The following is a 24,422-nucleotide window of genomic DNA, read 5'->3' as shown; positions in this document are numbered from 1 at the left end:
CTATCCTTCCACTGTTACATGAGAACTCAGTCCTGGCACCAGGGAGAGACTCAAGAAGGCCTGGGCAGATGGCCTTCCCTGACAAGGCCTTTTGCTAATGTCTCTTGCAGTGTCACAGCTGAAATGAACACTGCTGTCAAAGGCCCATTTCTTCTTAAAGACATCTTTCTTGTACAGAATGGAATGAGAACTGGTGTTCCTGTGGCGAACCACAACCAGCTCTATGCTCTGCAACTCTCCGGCTGGATCCCACATCGCACCCTGAATACTCAAGGACACTTTACCATACTAACTGTTGGTAATGTGGTAAAAGGATGGGCCAACTTCTAAATGAATATGCTGCTCTGTGATTCTGCCACCAGCTCTAACCCAGGAAAGTGTAAAAAGAAAGGAAGCTCTGATTCCAACCCACCAGACTATCCAAGGACAACAGGAACCCTGGGATTTCACATCAAGTCTGTGAGGACCTACATGGGACCCATGTGAATTCTCTCACATCCTTGAGCTTGGATGCTAGCTCTGCCCTGTTTGCTGTGTCAGGAGTGACTCAGCAAGGTGATAAGAAATGGCCCAAGTCATGGCTGCCCTTAGCTTGTCTTCAATCTCTAAAGTCAGTCTAGTTCTGTATCTATGGTTTGAATGTGGAATGCCCCTCACAGGGTCATGTGTTTGAACATGCAGTCTCCTCGTAGTGGACCACATAGTACTATTCTCCGAAGCTATGGAACCTCTCAGAAAATGGGGTCTGGCTGCCTGAAATATGTTGCTAAAGGGACAATCATGAAGGCTGTAGTCTGAGCCTGCTCGTTGATCAGCCTCTCTCTGACTCCTGCTATGCCGGGCTGAGGCGCTGGTTCCAATCCACACACTCCTGCCTCCAGGAATCCTGCCATGCCTCTTCTACCATGATGGACTGCTCTCTCTCGAGTCATGAGACAACAGAACTGTTTTCTCTTGTCAGTGCTTCCAGAAAGATACTCTGTCACAGTGACAACCAATGCATTTCACTTTATTGTTATTACTCCAATAAGTTTTGTTTTGTTTTAAAATAGAACCTCACGCACCACTAAGCTGCCTGGAACTCACTATGTACCTAAGGCTAACCTCAAGCTTCTGTCTCCATCTCCCAAGTCCTGAGATTACAGGGTCCTGCCAAGTCTGGCTTTATCTTAATATTTGCTTTCCTTTCCCTCCCTCCCCACCCATCCTGAGACTTTCCATAATTGATGGATGGATGGATTGGTTGATTGATTGATGACTGATTGATTTTGTAGTGCCAGGAGCTGAACCAAGAGCCTTGAACATGGAAGACAAGGACTTTGCTACTGAGACACTTCTCCTGTGGGGGAAAACAGAGTAAGGGGCCAATGAAGCACCGGGTGGATGTGGGTTGTTGACATTGGTACAGCCAAGTCAGGACCTCAATGTCTGAGACCCGTGGTAACACCAAAGCTTTCCGATGATGTTGACAATGTACACAAAACCAAGCAACCGCACTGACCGACAGTGGAACTGTCCCCTACAGAGACCTCCCACTGAGACCGACTCCTCCTCCTCCTCCTCCTCCTCCTCTTCTTCCTCCTCCTTCTGGGTTACCAGATAATGTGCTGAGTGAAGCAGGTGCCTTCATCCGAGTCGGCAGAGCTCACCTGCTTCCAGCTCTTCTGTAGGGGTGTCTGTCCTTTCTTCAGGGTCTGTCTGTCTATATTCCCACAGTGTCTCATTTAACAAACCCTGCAGGACACTGTAGCCTCCAGCCCTCTTTTTACTTTTTTTTTTTTTTTTTTTTTATAGTTTGAGATAGTCTTCTTGCATTGCACAGACCTGTGATCCTCCTGGCTCAGATTCCTGAGCGGCTGGGATCATAGGTATAGTCCGAAGAGCCGAGCTTACGTTAGCAGCTTAAGGAGCACAGGAATGCTCAGACCAAATGCTCTCAAGTCACAAGGCCTGCCCCCCACCTACCCCCACAGCCTTACCAGGACCGTGTGCATCCCCGTGTAGAGTCTGCTGAGACACACTAGCGTGGAGAACACCACAGCCATCGTCAGGCCTAAAATGAAAGGGTACTGCAGAGGAGAGAAAGAAGGACATTAGATCACGTTCAGATGAATGCTTCTCTTTCTCTCTCTCTCTCTCTCTCTCTCTCTCTCTCTCTCTCTCTCTCTCTCTCTCTGTGTGTGTGTGTGTGTGTAAATTTAGAGCAAAGTAGGCATTCTACCACCAGCCCCTTTATTTGATTTTTTTTTTTTCACAATAAGCCAGACTCTAAGTTGCTGGCAGTGGGCTTGAACTTGTGATTTTCTTGTCTCATCCTCTTGAGTAGCCAAGGTTCCAGGCTTGCACCACCCGACTGATCAGACTTATCTGATCTGATATCACAGTCTAGAATGGGATTCATTGGAAAGAACGGCCAGTCTGAATCTTATGTCCCCTAGACAGACCAGCAATCTAATCATCTGGAAACATTTTTAAAATGAGGGCAGGTAAGGAAGAAATGCCTAGGAATACAGTTCTGGGTCCGTAATCAGTGCTGTTTTATGAAGGTTGATGCTTTTAACCATGAGAGTAAGTCACGGCCACATTGACTTTAACACAGGATGCACTCCTGTCAGTCATCATGTTTGCTCCTTACAACAGAAGCCAGAGAGATGTACAAAAAGCCACACAGTCAGTGGCTCTGACAGAGCTAGAAGCCAATATTCTTCTGTTCTTTTCCAGGTAACACTGAGTCCAGCAACACTTGGTTGAAAATATTCTCTTTAAAAAATATTTTTTTTTTGAAAGAAGATCTTACTATGTAGCCCAGGCTTGCCTTAAATGTGTGATCATCCTACCCCAGTCTTTGGAGTGCTGGGGTTACAGGTGTGGTACCACAGCTGGCAGTTTCTCTTTAAAGATCTTTCACCAACCTAGCCTCGGATTTTTATCAGAAGGCATTTAAAGTGAATACATTCCTGTAGCCAGATATTAGCTCTGATACACAAATAAATGAGCAAATCCACATTTAGAGCTGTTTATAAGTAAATAAACCCAGTAGCTACATGTATTCATCATGAAAGGATAAATAGGAAAGAAACCAAGCGTTGGCTCAGGCCTTAGGGGTACTACCACACCCACTGTACCAGCCATAAAGGACATCGTAATTGGATAGCTTTAAGGGAGTGTTTGGATTTCTAGGCAAGATGGCAGCCCGGGAGCCATGTCAGAATAAAGGGATGGTTGCACTTGTGGAAGCAGAGGGAGCAGGAATATTTTAAAGTGAGTGCTTCAAGCACTGTTGCTCTCTTCCTACAGCCAGCTTCTCCTCACAGGGCCTTAGAATGGCATTTGATTTGGGAAATAAGAATGTATTTTGGGTTTAACAATGAAATGCCCTATCAGGTGACTGGTCATCATAGTCTGGCACTATTTGCTGTAAACTTTGGTGGATGTAAACATTATGAGGTGCCCCTCAGTGGACCAAGGTCCCTCAGACGTGCCTTTAAAGATTAAGTCTGCCCTATGCCTTCCCTTCCATCAGGTTCTGAAAACCTTCCACTGCCACACACTCCTGCTATTGTGATGTTCTGTCTTTAACGATTTTTTTCCCCTAAATGACAGCACATTCCCAGATCTCTCTGGGTACTGATGATGCTCTGTGTACTCTGCTGGGCCCGGGCCCACTGTGTCTTGCTGGGCAGTGGAGTATGGGTGAAACCTAACTCAAAAGTCAACATGAACTCAAGACATGAGATCTCATATACTTCTGAGTCCTGGCATGGCATTTCAACACGTTACAGCACGGTGGGTGCAGCTTGTTGGATACATTCCTTATGAATTCCTTGTCCCACTGAGGAAATGATCTAGATCTGTGTGGCCAAGAAGACAACTGTCTGAGATGGACCTGAGACCCAGCCCTGACCTCCTCCAACCATGCTGGCTGACTGAAGCATCTAACTAACTTGGAATATGGAGTGGCTGGGGATATCTGGAATAAAGAGCAGGGTGACCCACTGCAGCCATTTAACTACATAAGACCACCCGATTCGATGAAATCTGAAACTTCCAGTAGCTAGTGGGTAGCATTTATGAAATTAAACACCAAGTCAAGGCGGCGTGTCTCAGATGGCAGGAGAAAAAAAATCCTCCTTGCAGCAATCACGAAATTTTGAAAATGTCTTTACTATAATTATCATCTAAGCAGATATGAAATTCTTCTATTTTCAACGTTTATTAATCTCCTGTCATTTATATCGTTCTAAAATAAAAGAGGCATCATTCCTAGTAGCTGGTTCCCTAACCAGGGGCAGCATCATCCTTCGAAGGTAATTGGGGGTACCCGACTCTATCCTGCCCCAGGCCAGGGGAGTCTGGCAGAGGGATTTGGTGCGATCATCTTTGCCCTGGAGGATCATTTATAAGGATTGTAAACCTTTTGTGTCTGTTGCAAGCCCAGAGAGCAGAGATTCCCGTCTGTCTAGGCAATAGCTCAGACAAACACTTCCTCAGGGAGAGGACGATGTCAGGCAGCCCACACTCTGCTCTTCATTCTAGGGCCCATTCTCCCTCAAAGGTGTTTATGTATCGGATTTGGGTGCTAAGTTAGATGGTCACGTTATGAAGAAACTGTTCAACATCCCTACAGGTTTCAGAGTCCCTTCATTTTTACCCCATAAATCTTAATGTCCCTCAAAACAGTTTTAGGAGAAATTCTGAATTGTTCTTCTCTCTACTCCTTTGTTCTACAATTAGAGGTGAGTGGCGGCGGGGGGGGGGGTGGTATGAAGGCCTCCCCCAACCTTACCTGATACCGGTCCATGGTAGAGATAAGGAGGGTGAAGGAGATGGCGGTGGCCGCCATGGCGTGGGTGGATGGCATTCCGTACTCTGCAATAATTCTCTTTTCAAGTCTCACAACGGGAGGAAAGGAGGGCCGGGGCCACTTCAGGATGTCCTTGGCCACCTGGCCAATATACATCACCAACTGAAAAGCCAAAGATCAGAGGTAAGTATAACTTTAAAAAGTACAATAACTGAATCTCTAAATACCTTTTCTCTGCAGTTCCCAGGCTCCCACCTGGAGCCCTGTTCCTTCTGTCCTGACATGCACTGGGAAAGTCTTGCAGGGCAGGCTCAGGTCTTGATACCAGTACAGCAAGCACTTTGTCAACGGATCATCCCATTGAACCTCTTTGTCATATCCTTAACAAACAGTCAAGCAGCTTTGTGTGTGTGTGTCTGGGGTCGCTCTCAGCCAAGTAGGGTGTCTTCAAACACCACGCTTTAAATTACTGTCTGAGGTCAACCTGGGATTTGCTCAACATAGTTTTCCCTTAGGAGGTCATTTCATGAAGAAATTTCCCTCAGCTTTTTAAAACGTTTTTTTTTTTTTCTTGGATTTATTTATTTTATGTATGTGAGTGATTTGCTTGCATGGACAGATGTGTAGATTCCCTAGAACGAGAGTTACTGATGGTTGTGGGCTGCTCTGGAAATGCTGGAAACCAAATCCGGGTCCGCCACAGGAGTAGCATGTGTGCTTAGCTGCTGAGCCGTCTATCCAGCCCATACACGATCTTTTCTTCTAAGCAGAAGATAGAAACCAAGATTTGCTGTTCATGATCTCCAAAAATGAATGAATGGGGCTGTCAACCACAGACTCATTTGTTTTGTCAAAGAGCTTTATATGGTCACCCCATGACCCATGAACCTGGGGACGAGAGCAGTGTGTCTACCCAAGTACCTACCTTTGTAACTCAACTCATGGCCCAGGGTTGGCAGACTGTACCACCCAAGGTGAACCTCTTTCCTGCCTACCCTTCCCTCCCATCCCCTGCCCTCCCCTCCCTTCCCTGCCCCTTCCCTATTATTCCTTACCCTACCCTTTCCTTCCTTTCCCTTCCCCTCCTTCCCCCTTTCTTCTCCTTGCCTCCCTTCCTCTTTCCTTTCCTTTGTTTCCTACTCTCTGACTCCCGTCCCCTTTATTTCTTCTTCCTTCCTCCCTCTCTTTCTCCAGTCCATCTTCCTGAGGTGGTCTTCCTGTCTCCCTCCCTCTCTTCATTTATGCAGGAACCCAGGACCCCTTTCTGGCAGAAGAATCTCCTGCACAGGTCAGTGTGTCAATGGCCTTAGTTACAAGCCTTCTCATCTTAACTATGGCAACAGAATCTATGGTCGCCAGGGCTTGGCTTAGCTTCTGGTGGATGGAGTCGTCTCACCTTGGAATGGAATTCTTATGAAGGACTATTTCAAAATTACTTGGACTAGCCAGCTGATTGCCAGGAATTTCCACACAGGGATGCTTTCTCTCCACACTTCAAGTGGCAGGTTAATTTGGCATTGTATCCTCCCCAGGGAGGCACAGTGCCTGGGTTAAAACCCTGCAGAGGCTATCTTGCACAGCAGGACAAATCCCCAGGCTGTAAAGCCTCATTGACAGCCGATGAATTCCATCACTGTGATTTCCAATGGACTTTGAAACACAGCCTCTTTACCATCCCTGATTACCAAAATGAGTCTCCTAGAGACACTCTTTTTATGTCTCCACCTCCCTCCCAGGAACCTGTAAAACCTCATCCAGCGATTAGATGGGGGAGCATAGAACACTACCGACTACCAAGAATTTCTCAGAAGCTGCTAAAAACATTCCACCTCTGCCCCTTCCTCACCACCAAAGTAAACAAAATGTCACAGTCATAGACAAATTCAATCAAAATACTGAAAACTCACAGCCCGGAAGCCTTAAAATCATAACATCAAGAGAGATTGGGTAACGCTTGAACCAAATCTAATTTTCTTGAAGTTTACAAGTCCCTTTGACTACATTTTTTATTCTCCCTTCTATGCTCAAAAGATGTTTAGAATTAGGACAATTATTCAGGTCCCTTAAAAACACTGCCACACCTACACATTGTTTCCAACTTTAAAAAAATCCAAATGAAAATGGATACATTAGTAGCTCTCTTTAAGCAAGAGAAAACAGTTCTGAAATCTTCAAGACACAGGTAAAGAATTGGCTCACAGTATGGTGCTCTGTCTCTGCTAGTGCTGCTCAGGACAGCCAAGCTATGATGTGCCAACCTTGTATCAGCTCTGTGGCCTTGAGTAGGGAAATGGGCTGCACAGAGTCTGGTTAAACACAAGAAAACATTCAACAGGAAGTTATTCACAGAGCTCTGTGGGGTGCATGCTTTAGTTTGGATCCTAATGGGAGTCACTGCGACCTTTAGGTGGGCCACCAGCTTGTTTTTCCTTTCTCTTTGGTTCTGGGCCACCATGAGGCAAGCAGCTTCCTCTACCAGCATATGCTACCTCACCCACCACAAGGCCGACACAACAGGGCTTATAGATTTCAAGCTTTCACAGCTGTGAGTCAGAATGACTATTTCTTTTGTCTAAGTGGCTTATCTCAGACATTCTGTTACAAAGCTGACTCAAACAGTTGCATGTAGGAAGGCACTTGGGTCCAAAGACTCTGGGGCTGAGTATTAAGGGAAAATGTCTTAATTCAGAGGAGTGAAAGGAAAGAGGTGCTCTGGTCGCAAGAACAACATGAGCAGAGGCTTCGATAAGTGAGAGTGGGGAGTGCCGTACAGCTTACTAGGGGACTCGAACCTTTGGAGTTACACAAATGAGGTACAGTGGCATACATCCACTAGAATGACTAAGACAAATGGAACCAACCACATCAGGCAGTGGCAAGGATAAAGAATTCTGGAGCTCTCTTAGACACTGAGAATGCACAGCCACTTCCTAACTAGTCATGTGATCCAGCCATGCCACCCTAGACATTCACTCACAACAAAGGAGAGCATGTGCCACACAGTTCTGCCTATGGATGCTCACTGCAGGTTTTGTTGTTTGTTAATAGTCCCAAGCTGGAAACAGCTCAACTCCCAACAGAAGGGGACTAAAATGTGTTATCATCATTCAGTGGAACGCTACTACGAAACAACAAGAACCCTGAGCTGCTGACATATGTTTAAATAGAGATGAAGCTCAGAGTGATACTGCAGAATGAAGCAACACACAAAGTGAATGGCACAGCTAAATGCTTCTAAATTCACATAAAATTCTTAAAAATGTGAGCTACCTCACAGTGAGAGAAAGTGAATATTTATTTGCTAGGAAGGGGAGAAGTCACAAAGGAATATGAGGAGGTAGGGGGCATGTGTGTGCACTCAAACACACACACACACACACACACACACACACACACACACACACACACACAGTACTGCAGGTGTCCACAGAGTCCAGAAGAGGGTGTATGATCGCCTGGGGCTGGAGTTGCAGATGTTCTGAGCTGCCCAGTATGGGTGTTTGGGAACTGAATAGAACAAATAGAGGTTATAGGTTTGACAGAATTGAGAAAGAAGAATGGGTCTGAGATGTTAAATAACACCATATGCCACTGATTAGATAGTAACACAGCAATGTACATATTGGAGTGGTAAAGTCCAGAAACCTGACAATGCCACATGCTGGTGGGGTTGCAGAGTAAAAGAAACTCATTCATCACTAGCTGGAAAGCAAAATTGTAAGATCACTTCCAAAGATGATTTAAAAACATTCTTTTACAAAATTAGACATATTCTTATCATAAGCTGGGGGTCACACTAGGCATTTATACAAGTGAGTTGGAAAATTTTATATATACATATACATTATACATGTATACACATACATATACATCATATTCATATACACATACATATGCCCTACACATGGGTATCTATACAAGCTCTATTCATAATGGCCAAAACTTGGGAATGAAGAAGATGGTCTTTAGTAGAATATACGTGTATGTGTGCATTATGGTACATTCCAAGAATGGACTATTATTCAGAATAGAGACAAATGAGTGATCCAGCCCTGAAAGGCATAGAAGAACCTTAGATACAGAATGCTAAGTAAAATAAGCCAATCTGAAAAGGCTACACAATGTAGTTCTATCTATATTCCATTCAGGAAAAAGCTACACTTTGAGGACCGTAGAGCCACCAGTGGTAGCTGGGGTAGAGAGATGGAAATATGAGTGGCAGAGCAGAGTCTGTTTATGGCAGTGAGACCATTCTGTTTGATACTCTGATGATACATATGCCACTGTCTACTAGTTACAACGCAAGGGATGTAATCCTCAGAGGGTGAAGCTGAATGCCAGCTGTTAACTATGGGTAACCAGGACGCCTCAATGTGGGGTTACTGGTTAGGTGAAAGGTATCACTCTAGTGTGGGATGCTGTCAACAGGATCAGAGGGCATATGACAACGCTGTAATTTTTGCCCAGGTTTACTGTCAACCTAAAACTGATCTAAAAAAAATAAAGACTATTTAAAGTCAGAAGACAACCATTTCTTCATTGATGTCTCAGTTAAAGAGTCTAATGATTAACTCAACAGGACTCACCATGAATAAAGGACTTCACTCTATTGTTGAAGGCCCTCCTTCTTAAAGGGATCTAATTAACTGCCACCATCCATCCTGTTCCTTTGGGAGAAGGCCCTAAAGGCCTGGCCATAAAAGCAAAAATCCAGGAGGAGGGAATGCAGGAAGCATTTCAGATCATTAATGGCTTCAGCAAACTAACTGGGTTTCTTTGCATTGTGCTTTGAGATGGCCAGGGGTTTTGTAGGGTTTGGGTTGATGACAGATATTAACCCTTTTTCTTTTTCTTCCTTTTTCTATTTCTTTTTCTTGCTTGCTTGCGATTTCTTTTTGTGTATGTAGTGTATGCATTAGTGTGTACATGGGAGAGGGAACATGTGTGCACATGTGGAGGTCAGAGGTCAATATCAGGTATTTTCCTCAATTGCTCTTATTTATTTATTTATTTTTTTGACACAGGGTTTTTTGTGACAATCACTAAATCTGGAGGTTATCATTTTGCCCTACACTGGTGGGCCACCTAGCCCTGAAGATCTTCCTGTCTCTTCCCAGCCTCTAGTACCAGGGTTAGAGGCATGCACCACACCCAGCCTTTATGTGGGTGCCGAGGACTGAGCTCAGGCCACAGTGTATGTACATGGAGCATTTTATTACTGTGATTAGGTGGACCCTGCTTTAAGTTCCTCCAGATTATGGGGAAGACTGGCTTTTCGGGCTGCACATTGCCCTGAGAGACTCTAATTTACAAGCAGCTTTTGAGGGTAGATGACTGTGTGGCTGGGTATACCTGCAAACAATACCATCTGTCTGGCAACAACCATGCAGCCCAGATAGATAAGGGAGACAGGTGGGGGCACATGAGCATGTTAAAATCACGTCACAGAAACCTTGCCGAAGAACTTGTTGGATACATGAGATTAAAGAAAGGGTATTATTCCCTGACTTGACCCCATAAATAGGTGAACATCAACTCCTATGATGGTAAGAGATGTCTACCTGCCACGTGACACCAACCTGTCATGTGATATAAGGACCAATATGTAGCGTACTCCCAACATTCCTGTGGTGGTTTGAAAGAAAATGCCCCCTGCCCAGGCCCATCGAGAATGACCTTATTAGGAGGTGTGGCCTTGTTCAAGTAGGTGTGGTCTTGTTAGAGGGAGTGGTCACTGGGGGTGGACTTTGAGGTCTCAGATGCTCAAGCCATGCTCCATGTGGCAGCCACTTCCTGATGCCCACGGGTTCAGAACTCTCAGCTCCCTCTCCAGCACCACGTCTGCCTGCATGCTGTCGTGCTTCCCACCATGATGACAATGGACTAAGCTCTAAACTTAAGCCAGTCCCGATGCATTGTTTTCCTTTATAAGAGCTGCTGTGATCGTGGTGTTTCTTCACAGCAACAAGACCCTGAGACAACGGCTCAGCTCGGTTCCTGGTCTACTCACCTGCGGCTCTGCCCATCCTTCTGTTTCCATCAGTCTGCCCACTCTGCCTTGGGCCGGAGTCAGCTCTGCATTCTCCCTCTCTGCCCTGACTCCACAGTAGTCTGACTTACAGAGGCAGTGATTATCCTGCAGCCAGCTTGGGTGCTTCTCTCATTAATACAGGCTCCATCTACATTTCTGTCAAATTACTCTTGAAACTGCTGCAGTCTCTTTAGCTTTTTGTATCCATTCTGTAACTCAGAAGTGTGTGTGTGTGTGTGTGTGTGTGTGTGTATGTGTTGTGCAATGTAATACGAATTAATATTAGTAACTAATACTGAAATAAAGAAACCTGTGTTCACCTTGGCTAGATTACTAAGGAAAACGGGATTATCAGGAAATTGCCGCCTTTTAAACAACAACATGGAAAGAAACAAAGGTGTTCATCTGTGTTTCGAGTATAGCATGCTCATGACCTTCAACCCACTGAGCTCTCTCCTCTCCCTGGATATTAACCTATTTTGTTAGTTCACTCTGCCTGCAATATGAATGAAGCACAGTGGACAGATGTGGTTCTCAGATCCACAGCAGCTCAGTGGACCAACTCTCTCAATGGGAACTGCATCCTTGCACCATAGAGGAACATCCAACATATGGCTATCCCAGAAAGCTGGATTTCAAAGAAGCTTGGCGAGAAGCTGATACACTTTCTCCTAGTGTGCCAGCCTTCTCTCTATTACCATCCAGAAGGAAACTGCTATGTCTAACACATCCTCAATTAGTAGGGCTTTACTTTTCACCATAGTGTAAATAAAATCTAAACTGTTTAGGAAACAGAAGATCATTGAAACTGCTTTGTGACCAGTAAAGTGGCTAAGGAAGTTCTGAAAGCAGAGCTACACACTCATACCTTTGCTGGCCACCCAAGCCTGTCCTTCACATAGAACACTCCCAGCCCCTGGACTGGGGGAAGCCAAAGCAGATGCAGGATTGGAGGGAGAACTAAGAGTCCCTTTTCAAATGATACCTGCACACATATACACATACCTAACATCTTTCTTCTGGCTATAGCCAGTGTCTACTGTCTCCTCTACCATGGGGGCATCACATCCAGAGATTCACGGTTACATAACAGTGACAGGTGTCCTCACATCAAGACTTTGTCATATCATTCATCAGATGTTGGAGACTAGAGAACAGGGAGAGTTAACCTGGAGAGACAGCTTTTCCATCAGTTTATACCCACTCTGTTTTCTGGTAGATGTGTGTGTGTGTGTATTCACATTTCTGCAGCAGAATTAGGCACACAAGTGCACACATGTATGTATACATGTGTGTGCATGTGCCTAGAGAGGCCAGATCTCAGTGCTGACAATCTTCCTGTATTGTTTTCCATCTTGGTTTTTGATTAGTCTCTCAATGAACTTAGAGTTCATAGATTTGTCTAGATTTGTTGGCCAGCAAGCCTGCAGGGATTGCCCTGTGTCCACATCCCCAGTGCTAGGATTACAGGCATGTGCTGCTGTGCCCAACTGTTTATGTAGGCACTAAGCATCTGAACTCAGGTCCTCAGGCTTGCACAGTAAGCACTTCTGCTCAGCGAATCACCTCACTGGCTCCTCTATCCCACTTCTTTTAGGAGACGGAGAGGGTGTGAGACAGGGTCTCTACGTAGCCCTGGCTGTGGGACTCACTATGTATACCAGGTTGGCTTCAAACTCTCAGAGACCTGCCTGCCTCTGCCTCCTGAGTTCTAGGATTAAAGGTGTGATGCACCACCATGCCAGACTCCATTCCACTGCTGCTGCTGCTGCTGCTGTTGCTGCTGCTGCTGCTATTACCACCAAAACTGCCACCGCCTCCACCACTACTAAGTCATTGTCATGCTTGCACATGCACAGACAAAAACAATAATACAGGAAGAAAAAAAAAACCCCAGAGATCAGAGTGTGTCTCTCCTACGTGTCCTTGAATTCCCTTATTCCAAAATTGACACTGTCACTATTGACAATGCCTGAGAATCCTGATGTCACTGGAAGCAAGCTACTAGGATTATTAAATTCATGTCCTCAGTCCTGTTTAACCCTCCCCTGCACCCCAGTTCCATAGAGTACTAAGAGGTGAGCACTCAGACCACAGACCACCAGCTGGGGGATGAGTCTCCTCAGGACCACAGTGTGGGAGCTTCTCTATGCTCTGTTGCAGCCATGGAGTCTCCAAGCCCAGAACTTCCCAGGCTTCCTTGGCTGGTGGTCCTGTTGACTCGGGCTCAGTTTTGTTTTGCTTATTTGTATCCCTCCTGGAATACACACTGTTCTGCAGGCTCTCCTTTTGCTTCAGGGAAGGGATTAAAAGCAGTTCTCTGGAGCATCCTAGAGGCCTCCCATCCACTCAGAAACGTCTTCAAATGGTGCATGTCTGTTCATACTTCTGGATTTGATTTTATTAGTAACAATAATTAAAAAGAATAACAGAGCCCTTTAACTATGGGTGTGATGGGGGTCTGTGCTGGTGTGTGGGTTTGTGTGGGTGAGACAATGGAAGAGACATGTCATTTCAAACTAAAAGAAAAAAACCAAAACAAACAATCCTCGAGCTGGAAGCACCTAACTAAGCAAGGAAATGGAGCAAACACCTTGCACCAAAGAGGAAAACAGCCAGATGTTGCATACCCAAGTTCTACAAAAATACGTAAGGCCAAAGCACAAATGGCAGGTGAGGGGAAAAAAAGAACCAATATAGTTCTGACACTCATTCTTCCCAAGGCTCCATTTGATCAAGTGCAGATCTGCTGCTGAAATGTTGAAGAGAAACACTAAAGGCACAACCATCAATAATGCATAGATGTGCTGTGTACCGCAGGAAAGTCACTGCAAAGCCCTCTACAGACAACACTTACTCTCAAGTACAGATTTTTCCCCCAGAGGGTTTTTTATTCACAGATATTACTGTAATGCTCATATTACCTCTGTTTTACAGATGTAGAATCTGTAAGCATGTAGACACATCAGGCCAACAGGAGAGTTTTGTAGCGGAGCTGAACTTAACCTTTCAAATGCTGTTGCCTTTTAACAATGAATCACCACTTAGCACCTGACAAACCTACTACACCTGTAAGGCAGACGGGAGCAAATATGGTGTCCGAGAACAGAGACTGGTCCTTAAATAGGCCAAGTTCTATCAATGCATTAGAGCCAGCTGGAGCTCAGTGGAGGCCGTTAGGGGCTGAAGAATGAAGATGTCTCTTGATGTGAAAAAAACTACCAAATACCTGCCACCATTGTCCCACCAAGGGAAGGTTCCAATCTTTTACTCCCTCTTGGGTAATAACAGCACTGAGGGTCTTCAGTCCTAGGAGTCATCCGATAGATATAAAAGTAAAGCCACACAGAAGCCCACCTCTGTCAAATAAGCAAATACCCAAGCAACAACAAAACGCTGAGAACTGTAAATATGCATGATAGAACAGTGGCTAAACAAATTATGCAACATTCAAACGCAATTACAGCTAAATGAGAAAACCAAGATGCTGTGAGAATATATTTAGCTTCTATTTGCATGTTTTAAATGGATTTACATATAAATGTGTGTAGGCACATGGGAAAATGGATGATAAATCTGATGGGATTTAGATGGGAGTTCTAGGGTGGCAAAGAGATACGCTGAGCGTGGTGCATCTTGTGGGCTATTAGAGATGTTTGCACACATAATGACTACCTGCTTTCCCCACTGAGTAGCCAAGTTTACCCTTGGTCACGATGGAGCCAGAACAGCCTAATGACCAGCTATCATGTGTTTTCAAGCCTGGCTGGGCCAAGTTTTAAGTGGCTTGGAGTCTTTTCCCGTGAGCCTCCTACCAATCTGGCTGAAGAGGTTTTTCTCATGAGCTCCAAGTTCACTGTCCTCAAGTGTTTCTCAAAGTGCAAAACTTCCTCCCAGATTCTTCCCCTCATGTAAGTCATGCTAATATTCCTTTAACATTATGCTTTAAATTGGTGGAACACTTAATGAAACATTCCTGAAAACATTGTCTTATAGATGTGTGTGATTGTGTGTATGTGTCTAATGTATTCGTGTATATGTGATGTATACGTGTTTGCTCACACATATACATGTTTGTGCAGCCTATACATAAGCTGTAGAGGCCAGAGATCAATGTCCTGTGTCTTTTTGTATCTCAGTCTTTTCTGAGACAGTATCTCACTAAACCTGAAGCTGGAGGCCAGCATGTCCCCCGGATCTACCTATCTCTACCCTCCATGTTGGGGTTATCTATACGTACCCCCATGCTTGGCTTTTATATGGACGCTGGGAATCCAACCTCAGATCCTCATATTCATTGAGCAAGCACTTTACTTATGCTATTTCCCCAACCCCCTGTTAATTATATTTGAGAAATATGATTGATCTACAATGTCTATATTTAAATTAATAAAACAAAATAAAATCATCTTGCAGACTAAGCAGTTAGAAATCACAACAGTATTATTACAATCACACAGTTACCTATAGGTAACTCATCATTATGTGACTGTGGCTAGTATATGGATATTTTATCTCTCAAGCCCTACAACTAGCCCAGAATATGAATGAATTAGTGAAAGTAAGCCAAATTTTTGTTTTCTGAAATCTGATTCTCAATAGATTTAAAAGATCTTTTTTTGTTTCTATTAAAACTCTTGTAATTAAACAGGCAACTGTCTGGCCAGATGTATACATAGTAAGAAAGGGTTTCATTATCCAAAATTTCCTATTACTTGCTATCTGAAGTTCAGAAGCCAAATGAATTCAAACAGTACCCAAGAAAACTTCTGTTTCATCGTGAAGACTAAGAAAGTATTTGTCTCTAAGGAGATGGTCATAAAATAGATTTCCCTCCTTTTCCCTGTCTCCTTCTAACAGAAGCACCAACATCTGAAATCCTTAACAAAATAAAAAAGTAACTCAAGATTAAATTGAGCTTTTGTAAAATATCTCAGGTTTGCTGGGGATAGGGGCAAGAATGAGCTGGGAAAAGCATGAAGATCATTAAATGGCATCCTGACTGGTGTGTCTTGGGACAGATCTAGCTTCTAAGGTTATCTAGCCTTGAATTAACTCAAGACAAGAAGAGATGCAATCATATGTCCCTCTCTTGTCCTTCAATATCTCCTCACAGATGGAGAAGGGAGGCCCACTCAGCTGACCCCATCAACTTTTACCTGACTTTAGGCAAAACTCCCAGACCTCCTTTTATAAAAAGGTGGGTTTTGGGTTAGTTTGTTTTTTTTTTCTTTTTTTGATTTGTTGTTATTTGTTTTATTTATCTTTAATGGCCTCTCCATGTTCTGAGCTGCTGAAGCTAAGGCCACCTGAGACTATCTGTCACTGGCCCTCGTTCTTTTTTTTTTTTTTTTTCAAGACAGGGTTTCTCTGTATAGCCCTGGCTGTCTTGGAACTCACTCTGTAGACCAGGCTGGCCTCGAACTCAGAAATCCGCCTGCCTCTGCCTCACAAGTGCTGGGATTAAAGGCGTGTGCCATCACTGCCTGGCTCTTTTTTAGTCTTTTTTTTTTTTTTTTTGCCCACGTTCTTAACGGAAGGAAACAGAGATTTGAGGGACGGCCACACCGAAGAAATAAGAAAGATTTACTTCTGAATTATTAGACCCTGAGGGATACAGCAAAGCCACCCATCCGGGTTCTGACTGGCATCTGCAGAGCCTCAGAGACTTGCTTTTCTTATGAGCAGCTAGCTCTGAAAGAAGTCTTGTCTGATGGCACTGGCTCATGCAACTCCTGCTAAAACCAACAGGATTAAAACCACTTCCAACAGGGAAACATCGTTGAAGAAGCCTGTGTGCTCAGAGGATTGGTAGAGCAAAGTCCAGCATCTCAGGATTTCCATTTTAACAATGAAACAGATGTCAAAGACAAAAGGCAACCATCCCCCAGCCTCTTAGGTCTCCACGTTCTTGGTCCAGAAAGTGGATGTTACCAGCCACGTCTCCTCATGTGAAAATAGCCATACATATGTGGGGGAAGTGTCAGTCCATGATGAGGTGTTCAGTTATCAGCAGCCCATGGACAAACTGAATTAGCAGCTAGAGACGAGCGGAAATGGAGAGCGAAGGGAACGTATGAGGATTATAAACTCAATATGAAGCCTAACAAGGTTATGAGATCCATAACTGCAGGAAGTAGGGAGAAAATTCACTTAGGATGATGCAGTTTGGGAGAGGCACCCTGAATGTGAGTCTGCTAGGGCAATCTAGGGGCACAGCCAAATGGACTCCTCCAGTGATTTATCCAACGTCTATTTTCATCCTCTGCCTGATGTCATGGGCTGTTACCAACACTGGGAAAAGCTAGTTTCAAATTCATTTCCAACCACTCGACTGTCAGCACAATATTCACAATCAGGGGTGAGTGCGAGTAGCGAGTAGCAAAACTGCCCTACAATCTAGACATCGGGTATGTGATTTTCTAAGACAGTGTCTCACTGTGTAACCTGGATAGCTTGGAACTCACTGTGTAGTCATGGCTGGCCTCAAATCTGCTGAGCTCCTCTAGCCTCTGCCTCCTGAGTGCTAGGATTATAGGAGTATAATTATGGGTGTATTCTTCGGCACCCTCAAATCAATAGCATAACTATCAAACCCCGTCTGTTTGTCACTGACTTCCTTCCTTGCTTCTACCTCACGTCTCTTCCTTCAAGGGTAAAAAGAGACCTTCAAGTGAAAGCTAGAATCCACAGTTATCATCAGGCCCTGTGCGCTTCTTCCAGCACAACACAGCTGGGAACACAAATGCATACCTCATAGATCAGAACTGGTTCCTGGGCTAAGATTCAGCCTCTCTCCTGAGGTCTGCCTCAACTTTGTAACTCTCTTCCATGACCTCTGAGGTTCAAGTGGAGGCTCTCTTATCTCTGGGATGAGCACCCCAAAGGTAGATTAACTAAAAGTCTAGTGCCCTTGACCCTGTGGCTTAATGCTGTCCGTTTGGCAACATGTTTCTGCCTGCCAAGGGATTCAGAGGTACTTCCAGTAAAGCCAAAGGGGAGAACATAACCGCGCAAGGTCTCTAGCACAGAGAACTGGCATCCAGTTCTTCTGACTTTCGGTCAGATTTCTTCAGCTCTAATATATTCTGTGCAAGGGGTATCAGAACTCTCTGATGGGGCAAACAAAGACATCAAGTTACAGGGCTCAATCCCAAACAAAGTAACTCACTACCTCCTGAATGAATACAGTCTAAAAACGAAGGTGATAATGAATCTGAAAAGCTTTAACAACATATAAGCATTCTCTAGCCTACAGGATCCCTGAAAACCCAAGGTTTTCCTTTTGGCTGCCAAAATATTTGCTGGGAAACCCTGTCATTCCCCCTCTCTTTCTTCCTGCCTCTTCTTCTCTTTGGCTGCATGTCTTTCCAATAAGGATTCTCAGGGTAGAGAAGAAAGCCCTTCTCCCATGGGGTGAGATGGCTTCCCTCCTGGAGAGCCAGTCTTTAAGCAGGAAGGGACAGAATGTCTGGGACATCTCCAGCTTGACGCCTGCTCACTGCAGGGAGCAAAGAAGAAGGCTGGGGCAGCAAGGCAAAGCCAGAGGGAGAGCTAGAACTCATTGCTTGCCTACTTGGCCAGTGAGTGATTAACTCTAGTTATTGAGAGGCTATTAGGGGGTCTGTTGGTCACACCATTCACATCTCCCAAACAGGGCTATAGCCAAACCAGTAACCTCCCCATGACCCTTTTTAATGAGAAAGGTTTGACTTGAGCCTGCAAGAATCTGCCTTTGGGGCACACAGACACACTCTTACCCTTCTGCCATTTCAACATTCCACTAGAAGGCCGACGAGGTTCACGTGATGGTTAAGAGGAAAGGAATCGAACAGAACCATTGCTGGATGTCATGCCAAATGAAGATTTGAATTACGTAAGGCACACGTCTTATTTTAAAGACTGGTAACACCAACTGAAAGATGTCCTAACGTTTCCTGAAATCTTGCTCTCTGACTAAGGTTGGCCTGTCAGGCTGTTTACGACTTGGGAAGATTGGTTTCCCAATTAAACAAGAACAGGAATCAGTGCAGAAGGATATCCACACATTTCAAACGTTCAAGAATGGCTTAAATAGAATAGTTCTAGTGTGACAAATCAACCGTAAGTCAAGCCTGTGCCAAAGACCACGCTTCAGGAGGGACCCTCATAGCATGGCATGTACCTCACTCCTACCCTACATATCTTTTGGGTTTCCTCATAGAAATTAACCTTGCTCACACTTCGACTGCACGGTACGAGTTTTCTCTAGTATTTTTCTTGTAGCTTTTAAGGCTGATGCCAGGGCTTCACAGGAGCTGGGGTGGGGGTGGGGGCTCTCCTATCGAGCTATGACGTCACCTCTCCCTATATCTTCCTTTGTCTGTCTGTGTCTGGGTTTCATGTGCCTCAAACTGGTCTCAAATTCTCTATGAAGCCAGCAATGTCCTTGAGCTTCTGACCTTCATGTCTCTACCTTGAAGTACTGGGATTACATTTTTTTTTTAATTATCCTTATCCCTCACCCAGAATGGATGCCCTGCCTTAGATTTTTTTGTTTGTTCATTTTGCTTTTTTGTTTTGTTTTGTTTTTCTTTTTCTGGTTGGATGTTTTTACTCAACGTCTCAAACAGTACCTGGCTCTCCTTAAGCACTCAGACACTTTTGTTTGATGAACTCAATGAAAGAATGACACCTCTGGGGATTCAGTGACTTTTTTGTGTATAGACATTAATGTTAATAGCATCAGGGTCTGGAGTAGAGACCACCTCTTTAACCTTTTCATTTCACAGATGTGCGAAGCTAGGAACTGAGGGAAGAAACAAACTAGGTACCCACCGAGGGAAGAAACAAGCAAGGTCTCAGGGATGCTGGTAGCTGAGGCAGAACTGGGCTCAGGTCTGCTGCTTGGACACAAGGGGACAAAAGGAATTCTGTGGGAAGCACACCAGGAGCATAGGAACCCTGGAAGCTTCCAGAAGGAAGCAGTGCCCTCCTCTACTCAGTCATATGATCTGTTAGCATCCTCCATGTGGTGAGCTCTTTCTTGTGTTTTTCCCCTCTGGATAGTCACATAGCTGGGTTCTTCTCATCTATCAAGGCTCAAGTTTAAAAAGCTTGAGTAAAATGCCTAGTTTTCTAAAGTGCGGGAGGGGGCTCTGGCCATGTCCTGACCATGACTCCAAGGATCTTCCATTCTTCCATTGCTTGTCACTGTCTATATTGCCTACATGTGGCCCCACGAGAGCACAATGGAATCTGGTTTTGTGTGTGTGTGTGTGTGTGTGTGTTTTCCTGTGCCTAATTCCCATCACCTCATATAATGGTCACCACAGAGTGGATTCTTGTGCAAGGTTTAGTAGATGAGTAAATTTAATAAATTGAGGCTTGTCAACAGTTTGGCAGAGAGCAGATGTTTTTTTAGAACACAATGACACCTCTGGTTTAAAGGTCTTATAGCACTTCAGAAATATATAGAACTACTCTAGGATCATTATTTATATTCAAAATGCTAGGGATAATAGATGTTTCAGATTTGAGATGTTTTGAAATTTTGCAATGTCACAGAGAGAGAGAGAGAGAGAGCGAGACAGAGAGACAGACAGAGAGAAAGAGAGAAAGAATAGAGGAGAGAAAGACACACACACACACACACACACACACACACAGAGAGAGAGAGAGAGACAGAGAGAGACAGAGAGAGACGGGGTGGGGGCAGAAATTGATCTCTTGGGGACAGGACCCAGATGTTTCATATACATCTTCTATGCATAGACCTAAGGGCATCTTATGTACTTTTTAGTTCAGGAAGGGTCTTGCAATGTAGTCCACACCAGCCTCTTAAATCATCTTTATAGAAATAACCTTTATTTATTTAACCCAGGCCTTAACTGAGCTCCTGGCAGGTGCCAGGTTCAGATGAGGGTAATGAGCCATCTGGCAGGATGCAGATGCAGATGCACATGCACATGCACATGCAGATGCACATGCAGATGCACATGCAGATGCAGATGCAGGGTCAATGGCATTTGTAGGGATGATGGTCCTGTCGGGCCTGGGGCAGCAGGCAAGAGATGGGGAGAGGTTAGAAGGCAGGGAACATCAGCCAAGAAGCATGAAGTAGAATATACACGAATGAGGACTAGGGACCCAGGAGCTTTGGTGGCTTGCAGGTATCATCAGTGGCTCTGATTCCACAAACAGAGCAGACACATTTCAAATGCACAATCCTGGTTCCTTAGAAAACTGCATGTTAGCCACTGATGTGGAAAACATCAGTAGGAGACCTGAAAACATATGGACCTAGGCTGGGGTGTTGGCTCGGGGTAAAAGCTCTTGCTGCCAAGCCTGATGACCTCAGTCCTATCCCTAGACCCCACATGACGGAAGGAGAGAATGGATTCCCACAAGGTGTCCTCTGACCTTCAAATGAATGATACGGTGCACATGCATGTACACATATACATGTACATAAATAAACGAATGTTAGAAAAGACACGGGGAACAGGAAAACTGCAAGCTGGTTAGGTGTGTTTCATGACTCTCTCTGTTGCAGCTCCCTGGGTTCTGAGAGGCCATTCAGTCATTTAAGATGAAAAGTCTTGCTCTTGGTGATCTACCAAACACAGGAAGGAATGCAAATGAACAAGTCACTCACCTATCTATCTATACAGGTGTCACTACATCTACTTAAAACTGCATAACATCAGGACTGGTGAGACGGCTCAGAGAGAGGCTACAACAGTGCATCCCAACCTTCCTAATGCTTTGACCCTTTAATACAGTTACGGATGTTGTGCTAATCCAAACCATAATATTATTTCATTGCTACTTCAAAACTATGATTTTGCCACTCTTGTGGTCTGTGAATATCTGTGTTTTCTGATGGTCTTAGCCAACCCTTGTGAAAGGGTCACTCAACCTCCGAAGGGGTCGAGCCCCACAGGTTGAGAACCACTAGGCTAGCGGCATTTGCAAAAGAGTCTGACAATCTGAGTTCAATTCCCAAATCCCACAAGGTGTCAGAAGAGAAAAGCAACTCCACAACATTATCCTTTGACCGCCACATGCTAACACACACCACACACACACACGCACGCACGCACAAATGAATAAATAAAATTGTATAACCTCAATTGAACTATCTGTGTATACACATATATCCATTTGATACTGAGCATATATACATTAGTACAGACACTCGCATACACACATAGGAGAAGGCTAAGGAAAGCTTGGGGCAGAACTCTTACCACTGCAAATAAGCCGGGTGGCTTATAGAGGAGTCCATTGTTATTTGACACAGTTTATCAATAGTTCGGGAACACTCAGAGATTTTAAATTTCATGTATTTTTAGGTAACACAGCACTTCTCATCACTAATACTGCCTGTGAGCTATTAGGAGGCCTGAAGCTGAGAGGGAGGCTGTTCGAACACATCTGAAGAGGTACTGGGGGGCAGTTCCGGTTACAGCTGGAAAAGGCAGCCCTAAAACACATTAAGAACAAAGACTGGGGACCGCTGCCTATTTTGTGTGGGAGGAGCTTTTGCCATTATGTTTGATTATAGTTCTGACTAATGCTTAGGAGTCTGCAACAGTGAAATCAGAAAGCCAGTCTGACGTGGGCAACAATCTTACCGCGTCTACTTCATCTTCCCATCTAGACTGTTAACTGCCAGCCTAGAGGGAAGGGGGCTCCTATTATTTGTGTGCGGCTCCGCTGGAGAAAGACTGCGGATGTGTTGCTGAGAGACCACCCGCAACACCAAGGACTATGGGCCGTGTAACAAGGACAAACCACAAAATAACTTTGGCCCCAAATGATTCTTGGCAGTGAAAACTACACTGGGTGAGGCTTAGCTATGCAGTATCATTGGCAAACATAATTAAGTGAGGATTTAGGTGAGGGACCTCGTACAGAAGGATTCCTGCGAGAAGCCATAGGCGTCTACTGCAGTAGAGAGCACAAGGCCTGGCGCAGTGCTGTACACCGAATAATCCTAGCATTTGGCAGGCGGAGCTAGGCAGATTCTGAGTTTAAGACCAGCCTCAGCTGTATAGTGAAAACCATTTTTTAAAAAAATGTTTTGCTGTGTTTAACCTTTAAAAGAAAATGTTTGGATAGAAGTCGTTCAAGGTAAGTTCTGGAAAAGAGCCTTGAGCTTCTGTGAAAGGGAAATGGGTGGAATCAGAGCATGCAAGCGCTTCTCTGTCAAAGACATTTCTTTTAGGCTCAGTGTAGGATAAGGACGGCAGGAGGGGAGGCTGGGAGAGAGCTCTGGGTGTTCTTAGCTCCCCATGCTCAGTTGCTTCACAGTAAGTATTAGTGTGTACAAATCAAAGCTAAATGTGCTTACGAGTGTACTTGAAAGGGCATGCTCTTGTGAAATTACCAAAATAGCACTCTATATTATAAGGAAGGCCGGACTGCTCTTGGCTCTACAGGCATGCTATAGAGGCCCTTCACATCCTGTCTCCTGAGACAGAAATGCTACACTACCTATTTCAAATTTGCTTAGAGCCATCTGTCTCCACAGGGGAGGTGAGGAGTTGGCAGCAGACCCCTTGCTATAAACAGCTCATCTTAAAGGGACAGTGCATTCTTACAATTCTTTTTGGATTTAGTGGCTGTGTGCCCAGTCAGCTTAAGATGAGTGTTACTGTGGCTAACATGGGTGTAATGCATTAAACCCGTGGTTCTATGGCCCTTTCCCCTCTCAAAAGGACAGAGAGATACTTAGGCTTGCTATGTCTGGGAGACTGCAAGATTTGGAAAATGCTCTATGAGATGTGTTCAAAGAGGACTCTGCTGGTTGTCTCGTTTGTATCAACATTTACTGTTTCAACGCATATAATCGGAGTGTAGCTGTCGGTGGTACAATGCAGTGGCAGATGCATGCTTAGCATGTTCAATGTCCCGAGTTCAATCCCCAGAATCAGTAATTAATAACAATGACGATAATAATGCATTGATCTCAGATTGTAAAGGTTGGCAGATATCCAAATGACCACAAAGGCGTATTTAAGATGCTCTATGTTTTAATTTGGGTGCTGGTCACCCAAATTAGCTTTTCAGAAAATTTCATTCACAGAACTGCTGTCCCACTTACCACCCACATTTTCTGGACCAGGTTCTAACGCATGCGTGGCTCTTTATGCTTCGGTTTTAAAGAAATACACCCTGAGACGTCCCTTGGTATGTTTTCCTAGACACACGTCTCAGATATGCATAAACACTCAATGCTAGCATCCACAAGAGAGACAGATGGCAAGTCCATGCAGCCTCCAACACAGCATTTTAAGTTACTGCTGCTTTGTTTGTTTTGTTTTGTTTTGTTTTCAAAGACAGGCACCTGGTTTAGTGTAACTCAGACCTTGGCAGGGTTTTCTTGCTTTAATTCTTTCCATGTCAAAGTCACACCCCTCTGATTGCCCTCTAAAATCAACGAGTCAAACATACCTTGTTGCTTAATCGACTTCTGCAGCGACTTCTGCAGAGAATATAAAAAGCCCATCTTGGACACATGTTCTAAACTCTTTCCTTATTATAAATCAAGGTTTAAATTTCTGAATCCAGCCTCCAAAAGGGTAAAGGTCTCAAAGCACA

General features: G+C 44.5%; 1 protein-coding gene across 1 annotated transcript in view; it reads right to left on the bottom strand.

Moving 5' to 3' along the window:
• Positions 1-24,422, bottom strand: part of Sgpp2 (sphingosine-1-phosphate phosphatase 2) — a 109,023-nt gene that overhangs the window by 24,509 nt on the left and 60,092 nt on the right. The window contains exons 3-4 of the mRNA XM_021158469.2: positions 4,787-4,966; positions 1,980-2,069 (exon numbers count right to left, since the gene is read on the bottom strand). Of these exons, the coding sequence (XP_021014128.1) occupies positions 1,980-2,069; positions 4,787-4,966 (270 nt within the window). The remainder of the gene's footprint in view (positions 1-1,979; positions 2,070-4,786; positions 4,967-24,422) is intronic.

This window comes from Mus caroli, unplaced genomic scaffold (assembly GCF_978045245.1).
Source record: "Mus caroli unplaced genomic scaffold, Mus_caroli_1 scaffold_1, whole genome shotgun sequence".
In the NCBI taxonomy this organism is placed as follows: Eukaryota; Metazoa; Chordata; class Mammalia; order Rodentia; family Muridae; genus Mus; species Mus caroli.
This window is presented reverse-complemented; position numbering and strand designations above follow the sequence as displayed.